This window comes from Pleurodeles waltl, chromosome 6, assembly GCF_031143425.1.
Source record: "Pleurodeles waltl isolate 20211129_DDA chromosome 6, aPleWal1.hap1.20221129, whole genome shotgun sequence".
In the NCBI taxonomy this organism is placed as follows: domain Eukaryota; kingdom Metazoa; phylum Chordata; class Amphibia; order Caudata; family Salamandridae; genus Pleurodeles; species Pleurodeles waltl.
Window position 1 is genome coordinate 705,028,896 of NC_090445.1, and position 10,559 is coordinate 705,039,454.

The 10,559-nt window shown below is 45.1% G+C and overlaps 1 protein-coding gene across 6 annotated transcripts in view; it reads left to right on the forward strand.

Moving 5' to 3' along the window:
• Positions 1-9,441, forward strand: part of LOC138300183 (LWamide neuropeptides-like) — a 342,764-nt gene extending 333,323 nt beyond the window's left edge. For all 6 annotated transcript variants that reach the window (XM_069239164.1, XM_069239162.1, XM_069239168.1 and 3 more), the window contains one exon: positions 8,624-9,441. In XM_069239164.1, coding sequence (XP_069095265.1) covers positions 8,624-8,631 — 8 coding nt within the window. In that variant the 3' untranslated portion in view covers positions 8,632-9,441. The remainder of the gene's footprint in view (positions 1-8,623) is intronic.
• Positions 9,442-10,559: the final 1,118 nt, after the last annotated feature.

Genomic DNA, 10,559 nt, shown 5'->3' on the forward strand with positions numbered 1-10,559 from the left:
ATGTTTGTTTTTGCCTCTGTGTCACTGGGATCCTGCTAGTCAGGACCCAGTGCTCATAAGGTATGCCCTGTATGTGTTCTATGTGTGGTGCCTAACTGTATCACTGAGGCTCTGCTAACCAGAACCTCAGTGTTTATGCTCTCTCTGCTTTTAAAATTGTCACTGCAGGCTAGTGACTAATTTGACCAATTCTCATTGGCACACTGGAACACCCTTATAATCCCCTTGTATATGGTACATAGCTACCCAGGGTATTGGGGTTCCAGGAGATCCCTATGGGCTGCAGCATTTCTTTTGCCACCCATAGGGAGCTCAGAAAATTCTTACACAGGACTGCCACTGCAGCCTGAGTGAAATAACGTCCACGTTATTTCACAGCCATTTTACACTGCACATAAGTAACTTATAAGTCACCTATATGTCTAACCCTCACTTGGTGAAGGTTAGGTGCAAAGTTACTTAGTGTGTGGGCACCCTGGCACTAGCCATGGTGTCCCCACATTGTTCAGGGCAAATTCCCCGGACTTTGTGAGTGCGGGGACACCATTACACGCGTGCACTACATATAGGTCAATACCTATATGTAGCGTCACAATGGTAACTCCGAACATGGCCATGCAACATGTCTGGGATCATGGAATTGTCACCCCAATACCATTCTTCTTGCTATTTTGTTGTGGTTATGCAGGTGTCCTGGAGCAGTCAGCGGTCGATCCTTGGCAGAAGTCGAAGAGGGAAGTGCAGAGGAACTCTGGTGAGCTCTTGCATTCGTTATCTGGTGAGATACCCACAGGAAAGACCCTAAATAGCCCTCAGAGGAGGATTAGCTACAGAGAAAGCTAAGCACCTATCAGGAGGGGTCTCTGTCGTCACCTGCTGGCACTGGGCACTCAAAGCTGTCCATTGTGCCCTCACACCTCTGCATCCAAGATGGCAGAGATCTGGACACACTGGAGGAGCTCTGGGCACTCCCCCTGGGAGGTGCTGGTCAGGGGAGTGGTCACCATTCACCATTACCATTCTGGTATTGGTGTGACAATTCCATGCATCCCCGGGTCTCCAGCATAGAGCCCGGGTACTGCCAAACTGACTTTCTGGGGTCTCCACTGCAGCTACTGCTGCTGTCAACCCCTCAGACAGGTTTCTGCCCCCTGGGGTCTGGGCAGCCTGGTCCCAGGAAGACAGAACAAAGGATTTCTTCTGAGTAACACCCTCTCCCTTTGGAAATAGGTGTGAAGGGCCTGGGAGAAGTTGCCTCTCCTGGCCTCTGGAAATGCTTTGAAGGGCACAGATGGTGCCCTCTCTGCATAAGCCAGTCTACACCAGTTCAGGGATCCCCCAAGCCCTGCGCTGTCGCAAAACCGGACAAAGGGAAGGGGAGTGACCACTCCCCTGACCAGCACCTCCCAGGTGGAGTCACCAGAGCTCCTCCAGTGTGTCCAGATCTCTACCATCTTGGATGCAGAGGTCTGAGGGCACAAGGGACAGCTCTGAGTGGCCAGTGCCAGCAGGTGACGTCAGAGACCCCTCCTGATAGGTGCTTACCTTTCTCTGTAGCTAATCCTCCTCGGAGGGCTATTTAGTGTCTTTCCTGTGGGTATCTCACCAGATAACGAATGCAAGAGCTCACCTGAGTTCCTCTGCACTTCCCTCTTCGACTTCTGCCAAGGATCGACCGTTGACTGCTCCAGGACGCCTGCATAACCACAACAAAATAGCAGGAAGACCACCAGCAACATTGTAGCGCCTCATCCTGCTGGCTTTCTTGACTGTTTCCTAGTGGTGCATGCTCTGAGGGGTGTCTGCCTTTACCCTGCACTGGAAGCCAAGAAGAAATCTCCAGTGGGTCGCCGGAATCTTCCCCCTGCTAACGCAGACACCAAACCTCTGCATCACCGGTCCTCTGGGACTCCTCTCATCCTGACGAGCGTGGTCCCTGGAACACAGGAGCTGGGTCCAAGTTTCTTCAACAGTCCAGTGGCCCTTTTGCCCAAATTTGGTGGAGGTAAGTCCTTGCCTCCCCACGCTAGACAGTAATCCTGTGTACAGCGTGAACTGCAGCTGCTCGGGCTTATGTGCACTTTTGCAAGACTTCCTTCAGGCACAGCCTAGCCCAGGTCCCCAGCACTCCGTTCTGCATTGCCCAACTCGCTGAGTTGGACTCCAACGTCGTGGGACCCTCCTTTGTGACTCTGAGTCAACCGCTGTCCTCAGAGCTTCTAAGTGCCTGTTCAGGTGCTTCTGCGGGTGCTGCCTGCTTCTGCATGGCTCTCTGTATTGCTGAGTGCCCCGTCTGTCTCATCCTCCAAGGGGCGACCTCCTGGTTCTTCCTGGGCCCTAGCAGCTCCCAAAATCCTCAACTGCAACTCTTGCAGCTAGCAAGGCTTGTTTGCAGTCTTTCTTCGTGGAAACAACTCTGCATCCCCCAGCACGCCGTGGGACATCTTCTGACCAAAGGAGAAGTTCCTGGCACCTTCCGTTGTTGCAGAATCTTTGGCTTCTTCTGCCCGTAGGCAGCCCTTTTGCGCCTTCATCCGGAGTTTAGTGGGCTTCTGCCCCCCCTGGACACTTGTGTGACTCTTGGACTTGGTCCCCTTCCTTTACAAGTCCTCAGGTCCAGGAATCCATCTTCAGTGTTTTGCAGTCAGTTGTTGTCCTTGCAGAATCCCCTATCTCGACTTTACTGTCTTTCTGGGGTAGTAGGGTAACTTTACTCATACTTTTCAGGGTCTTAGGGGGGAGTATCTTGGATACCCGTAGTGTTTTCTTACACTCCCAGTGACCCTCTACACACTACACTAGGCCTGGGGTCCATTCGTGGTTCGCATTCCACTTTTGGAGTATATGGTTTGTGATGCCCCTAGGCCTATTTCTTCCTATTGCATTCTATTGTGATTCTACATTGTTTGCTCTACTTTTCTAACTGTTACTTACCTGATTTTGGTTTGTGTGCATATATTTTGTGTATATTACTTACCTCCTAAGGGAGTATATCCTCTGAGATACTTTTGGCATATTGTCACTAAAATAAAGTACCTTTATTTTTAGTAACTCTGAGTATTGTGTTTTCTTGTGATATAGTACTAAGTGATATAAGTGGTATAGTAGGAGCTTTGCATGTCTCCTAGTTCAGCCTAAGCTGCTCTGCTATAGCTACCTTTATCAGCCTAAGCTGCTAGAACACCTCTAATCTACTAATAAGGGATAACTGGACCTGGCACAAGGTGTAATTACCACAAGGTACCCACTATAAGCCAGGCCAGCCTCCTACACCTGGCTTCTAGACACTGCCTACATTTCACTAATACGGGATAACTGGACCTGGTATAAGGTGTAAGCACCATAGGTACTCATTACAGATCAGGCCAGCCTCCTACACATGTGTCATTGTGCTAGCTTGCTGGCACTGTATTGGGGGCATGAATGTATAATATGAAGTTTGAGGGAAGCAGCTTCATTTCTGTATTACATATGTCAAGTTAAAAATAGCTTTTGTCCCAAAATCATATATAAAGAAGTCACTTAAGTGAGCCAGATGGCAGGCACAACATTGTCTGTCTTCCAACTCCTTTGTGTAAAGGCTATGACACAGCTCTGGTTCACTTTTGAGCTGATGTGATTGTCCTTCTTTCAGGAGCCTGCACACCCAGAGGCTATCCATTAAGCCTAGCCTATCTTCTCAAGTTTCTTTGCTGACAGTCTACTATACCACCATGGCAACTTTGTCGCTCACTGTTACCAATACCAGCCCATGACTACCACCACAAATTAACATCAGCTTCTCTTGCAAAATTGTTAAACTCAACTCCATAACCATTTCTGAACATCTCAGTATCACAGAGACAGTCAACCCCCACTGTAGTCATCTCCCTCAATATTCAATAAAATGGAGTCCTGGCCCAAAACAGAGAATTCTCTGTTTCACAACGGGCAATAAATCTGTTTTCCTTTTCCACCTAGAGGTTGGTTGCTTTTACCCGTAGGACTCTAATTCCCTAAAGATTTCACCTGTCAGGTACCAAACAATAAACACCCCATTCCCTATAGAATACCAACTATGTCAGAGGCCCAGAAAGATTTGAATGCAAGATTGAGGACTGAAACAAGGAAGTCTAGGGCTCAAAGTAAGGGAGATTAACTGTAAGTAATTGGGATATTACCACCACATTTGTCTCCATCACACCAGTACTTACCTACTTAAGGATGTACTAAACTTGGAAACCAACTCCTGGCACCCCAAAATGACAAACCTCAGAAATGTTGAGCAGAGTACAAACCAGCAAAGAAGGAAACCAAACAAGGGAACAGTATCCTAGATAGTAAAGATGTCACTTGGAAGCTATCAGAAAACATCTGAATTTTTTTTTACAAAAGTGAGTGATGCCCACCTGTCAGCTAGACAAGCCTATCCAAGGCAACCCATGCACTACAGCTAAGAACGCCACTGAATCTCTACAGTAAGACCACTTCCAAAATACCAGTCAGAGCAGCAAAGCTATGTCAGGAAAAAAACAGAGCTTTGGCTGCCACACTACAAAAGGGGCATCCACAAATACTAGCTGAAACAGCAAACCCAGGCCAAATAAGACCAGAACAATGGTCCAACAACGACTACAAACTAGGAAGAAAAGACTCTAGAAAAGGGACAAATCAAGGACAAGGCCCCCACACCTGGAGTGAGAGGGAAGATCCACACATCCAGTGAGAGGCAAGCAGGACTGAAATTTGGTGGAAACAACTGGAAGGTAAGCACAGGACAGACGAGAGGTGTAGAACAAAGGCATAGATGGAGCAGGAAACAAGGACTCAGTCCAAATAAAGGAATAACACAAAGACCCCAAAAAGGAACCCTGTCTAAAGGCAGGTAAGATGAGCAGAAAGCTGTAGCACAAATATAGGGTTTGTTCACTCTACAAGCACAGGAATGAGTCCAGAAACTGAGAGGGAAGGAAGGACCAGTCGCAGAAATTGAAACAGGAAGAAACATTTAGTCTGGAGGCCAATCTGCCTCTCACCTGATCATCCAAAGACAGCAAACAAAACCAGCAGAAACAAAGCCATTTTCTCTTCCATTCCACAGAAAAGGAGACAGTCTTGGTCGACCTTGACAAAAAGGAGGCCAGGTGTCCATTTGTGACCGTCAACAAGCTCAGGAGTGACCAAAAGACCCTGTAAGTCAGAATTAACAGGTAAGGAATAGGATCCTCGAGGTATGGACACAGGCAGGAATGCATACAAGGCAGGAGGCCCCAGAGCATGCTTAAGAATGAGAAAACAGCAACTTTGAGACTCAGAATCATTCCCCAGACACAAAGAAAGGAGTCACTAAAAACTATGTCAAGATGGAGCCAGGACACAGAATCAGATGTATCACAATCAGAATGAATAGGGCAGGGAATGCCACAGGGCTGCATGCAGCCCAGAACAGAGCCATGGCCAAGGAGATAATATCCGCGTTGTAAGAACAACAGGAAATAGGCACCTCTGAACATACCGAAACCAATACCCAAGGCATGCCAAGACAATCATAGAAACTGAAAACAGTCCCACACACCACCATCTCAATGCCCTTTCAGTATTAGGTCCCCAAACAGCTGCATGCACAGCAGTCCACTCTCACACTATGGGAGGCGCTTGGCCTTTACTAGATGATCTATGGTGTTCCTGGGCCAAGGCCAAACATTTTGTCGCAATGGGGGTGAAGGAGACCAAACTATTAGAAAATAGTGGTACTGGCAGGCAGGTTGCAGCTAAAAGCAGCTGGAACACAGATGAGCTGACAAGCAGTGTGTATTCATGTACAGTGAAGCACTCCTCGTGTGGCAGGTACCCCTGCACACTTCCAGTGCAAGATGTACCCTTGGATGAAACTGAAACCAGTGTGGGCATAATGCTGGAGGGGATCATTAAACCTGCTGTCAGAACCCTTGTCAGAGGGCAGGCAGGAGTTATTAAGTGCAACCTTGAGGGTTGTGGCCTTTTAGTCCTGATGGCCTAGGGGCTGACCTGCTATGGGTCCAGAGAAACCGGGCCAAGTACTACCCTTCACCAATTGAATCTCAGTGTTAGCGTTGGTTGAGCAGTCCAAAGATCTTTAAGGGGAGTTATGTGCAAGATATGTGAGGGCTCATAGCTCAAAATACTCTGCTCAGTGACCCAAATATGATCCAGTCCACTACTGATCTTTAGTGTGAGAGCAGGATGTGTTACACATGCTAAACGCAGCACACTAAACAATCCACATAGTATTCTCTCAAGGCTAGCGCTTTAGTACCTGTCAAGGCAATGCTTCCCTACTTTAGGTCCTCTCTCTCCCTTCTCCTTCACTCTATATTCTGTGTCCCTGGAGGATTCTAGGAGTTGACCCCAAGTGCTGCCTGCATTAGCAATTCACATCAAAGTCTGGCTTTGGCCTTGAAAGTTTTTCATGTCTTCGGGTAGTAAAATGCCAAGCTCCAACAAGTGTCACACATGCCTCCAGTGCTGGTCTCACCTTATTCAGATGGTGGCCTACAGAAGAGCTCAGGAGCCGGAATTATTCTTTCCCTTGCACTCCACACTGAGCAGCTCACACCACGCCCTTTCAGTGATTGGCTAGTATCAACGAGCTGGGATGGTCAGAATTGACAACAGCTTCTGGGTGCAACAACTCTTTCTTCTCAGCAGACCCTGCACATGTCTTCTGGTCTTGTTCCTGAGCCTCACCACTGGCTGGGGGACTCCACTGACATGACGATTGGCCAAATAGTGTTATTGGCCCCCTCTAGGCCCATGTGGGTCACCCTTGCGGACATCAGCCCCAATTGGGTCATATCCTGCTCGCAATGGCCTAAACAGTGTTGATAGCCTTCTTCTACCACACAGGGGTTCACATACTCAGATAACAGCCCACAATGTCAGTTGCACAGGTGACAGCCCCAACAATCCAAGTCACCTTCCTATTGGAACATGGGGGTCATGGTCACAAGCAACAACCCCAACAACACCACTGCTACCAAGCCATGGGTGCAGCATCATTGTAACCCCTACAGGAGTTGCCGACTTCCTCAAGAGAGCTTTAGTTTTATATATAACTAGTACTTGTAGTGATTAAGTGTGCCTGAATATTATACAGACATCTGGAAAGGCAGGGAAAATGGTGCAAATGTCCCATTTGGTAATACAAGAACATTGCCTTTGGTCAAAGCAATAGAGTGCAAATATGTTGCACAATTGTCAATGCTTGAGTGAAATACACTCATCTTTAGGCTTGTAGGTGGGTATACGAAATCCTTTCTTCTGTACCTAGATAATGTATACTAGAACATTGGAGCTACTCTGTACAATTGGGAAGACAGGAAAGTTTTGGGCATACTGTAACTGGCCAGACCAAGGGGAAGGAGGCAAAAGCCATGCTTTCCCAACTCTCCTTAACATTAATGAAAGGCCAGATTGGTATTTGTTTTAGAAAGACAATCTCTTCCATTGCACCATATCCTGGTACTATTCTGAATTTCTCACTTATGACCCTGGGAAACTTGTGCACTGTGCTATTATGATATCATTGAGTGTGACTGATGTATCTTTATGCTACTCTGTGTACTGTTCTCACTTGCCTATTTCCATTTAGAAGACACATGATAGAATGGAACATTATGAAGACTTAGAAATTGTTTGTATGTGATAACATAGATGAACAATTTCATGAAATACCTTTACTGAGAAACCATTTCTTCTAAACGGTTTAGTGAAAATTGTCAAGATCGATGGCATTTACCTATTCATAGAAACCAATTCATAGAATGTCGTTTTGATTGAATTTGGCTTTTGAATGCTTACTTTTGAAGTGTAACTACAATGGCCGCAGGTCTTACTTTTAGAAACTAATTTGTCTGAGATACTTATTTCAGTGTTTTACTTCAGGGGGCTTTATTTCATATTTATATGTTTTTATATTGTCAAAAAAATACTTTGGATGCTTTTAGTTTGCTGACCCATCACCACTCGTAAACACTATCTATTGCTGACCCCTCATAACCACTAAAAACCATCAACTCCTTACATCCCCACCACACTTAAGATACACTACTTCCTCAATCCTAAAAGCCCTTTCTACCCCAAAAATCCACCATCTGTGAACCATAAAGTCACCCATTCATACACCTAAAAACACCTTTCAATGCCTAATCCCTACCCATTCCATACATCTAAAACACCTTTGCACACCCAAACTTCATACATCCCCGAACCCTAAAAACACATAGCTCCCTTAAACACCAGCCATCCATGATCCATAAGAACTTGTCATCACCCTAAACTACTCATCCCAGAACCCTAAAATCCCTTTCTACATCTAAACTCCACTCATCATTGAATCCTTAAAACCCCTCATCACCCTAAACTCATGCTATACTCAACCCTAAAATCTCTTCACCACCCCAGCCGCTACACATAATTGAACCTTAAAAACCCTCACCGGCCCTAAATTCTGCCCATCCATGAACCTTAAAATCCTCAGCATTTTACATCCCACCTATCCCTGAAACCTAAAAACACCTCACACACTAAACACCACACTCATCTGTGAACTTTAAGAAATCAAAGGTGTACCTTTGATTTATTCTAATTTGTCTTTCCTCTGCAGGGCACTGAAAGACACACTTGGCAGCAGGGAGCCAGCAAGGATTCCTTCATCCTCACATCACAAAGTTGTTTGACCCACCTGCTATCATTTTGAAACCTGAAGAAGATCCCTGGAATTATATTTTATGTGTCCTTTTGAATTTCCAAAATTTTGCCCATTTCTTTATGTTATATGCCCATACTGCTAAATGAGAAGTTTATTAGTGGGTTCAAATGTGCAGAGTGTTGTTCAAAGGTGGTGTGGCCATCTGGCTAAGTATTCTATAAGACTGGAAGGGCTTTGGTAGATTCAGTCATATATCAGTCATGCCTGACCTTTAGCTGACTTTCCAACAAGCCCTTTTGATCGTCAGAAGCACTGTCTTATTTAGAAAATAATATTTCCCCACCTTCCTCTTTTGGCAAGGGCCTACGATAATTGTGTTCATATCCCGAAATAACCTCAGTAGGCTTGACTCTTTATCAAGATCATCTTCATAACGTTTTCATAAAACGGTGTTGTCTTTATTAATAAGCTATTATGATGTTAACGATTAAAGGATTCAACCAAGAAATAAAAAAAAGGAATCCCCAGCACAAAGCTATGTAGAGATCACAGCAAACATTCAGAAGTGACATTCACTGATTTATTTTTTGTTGCAGTAGTTTCTAAAATAATGATATCAGACTACATTGCATTGAAAATATTCAATTTCACAGATGCTGGCCAGAAATGATGTGATAAACACACCTAGGTCTGCCTTGGAAATGTTGTCAGTAGAGTATTTAAATGTTTCTCCAGCAACTTTTGCCTTAATAAAGTGTTTATCTTAGCATCTCCTTCATGTGTGCGTCTCATGTTTTGAGTATTCCACTTCAGATACTAATAGAAACTGCAAATCTCTATTCAGGATAACGAAAGGGGAGTGAAGGAAAGAGAGTCCGAGGCACAAGAAACACAGATTACTCATTTATTGTTACTAAGTAACAATGAAATAAAGCTCAGCCATACCACGGAGGAAAGAAGAGGAGCACCGCCACCAACTACCGCTCTCGCTGCTCTCTGCTCTCCGTCCTCTGCATTCCACAGCCACGTCAGGGTTGACATCACCCTGGAATGCAGAGGATTAGAATACCACCCCCCCTTTATATACTACACAAATTATATACATAAGGATGATGACAAATGAGGGTATAAAGTAAATAAAAAAACAAGGTACATGTAGTCCTTTAGATAAGCAGGTCTTTGCGTTTTCCGATCAGATCTCCTTAAGAAGTCATCAGTGGAGCCGTTGTCTTTTCTCAAACTTGAGTTGTCATTCTCTTCTGTATCTTCTGCATCACCCATCTCCTTTCCTCTATATAGAACCACACGGTTAAGATTCCATACACAGTGGTCGTCCGTTCTGATGGCATTGTTGAAGATTTTAATGACTTTCATTGGTTTCGATAACTTGTTGCCACCAGACTGAAAACCTGGACGCTTAATCATGACCCAATCCCCCACATTTACCTTGGTCACTTTAACAAAATGTTTATGATCAAAATAAATCTTGCGATTATTAGCTTTGACATTTTCTCTTGCCTTTCTGATATTATCATCAACAGTTAAATTTTCATTTCCCAAGAACACGTTAACCCACGATGGCTCAAGTATAATATTGGGGCGTCTACCCCTAAACAACTCAAATGGTGAAAAACCTGTAGTAGTATGGGGTGTGTGAGATGGTGGTGAGTGTAGTAACACTGAAAGAGCCTCCTGGCCTTAGCATTCATGTCACTCACTCTACCACACACACTAAACAAATGGTATCCTCCCAGCTGAGTAAACTTACATTGAGAGTTGCCAAACAGGGGTCCTTCAACAAATAAACACTGTTCTGGTGTTTGGAGTCAGACAAACAGTGCCTCCTGTGAGTTGCGGTCAGTGTATTCCATCTACTTCACACACACTTGAC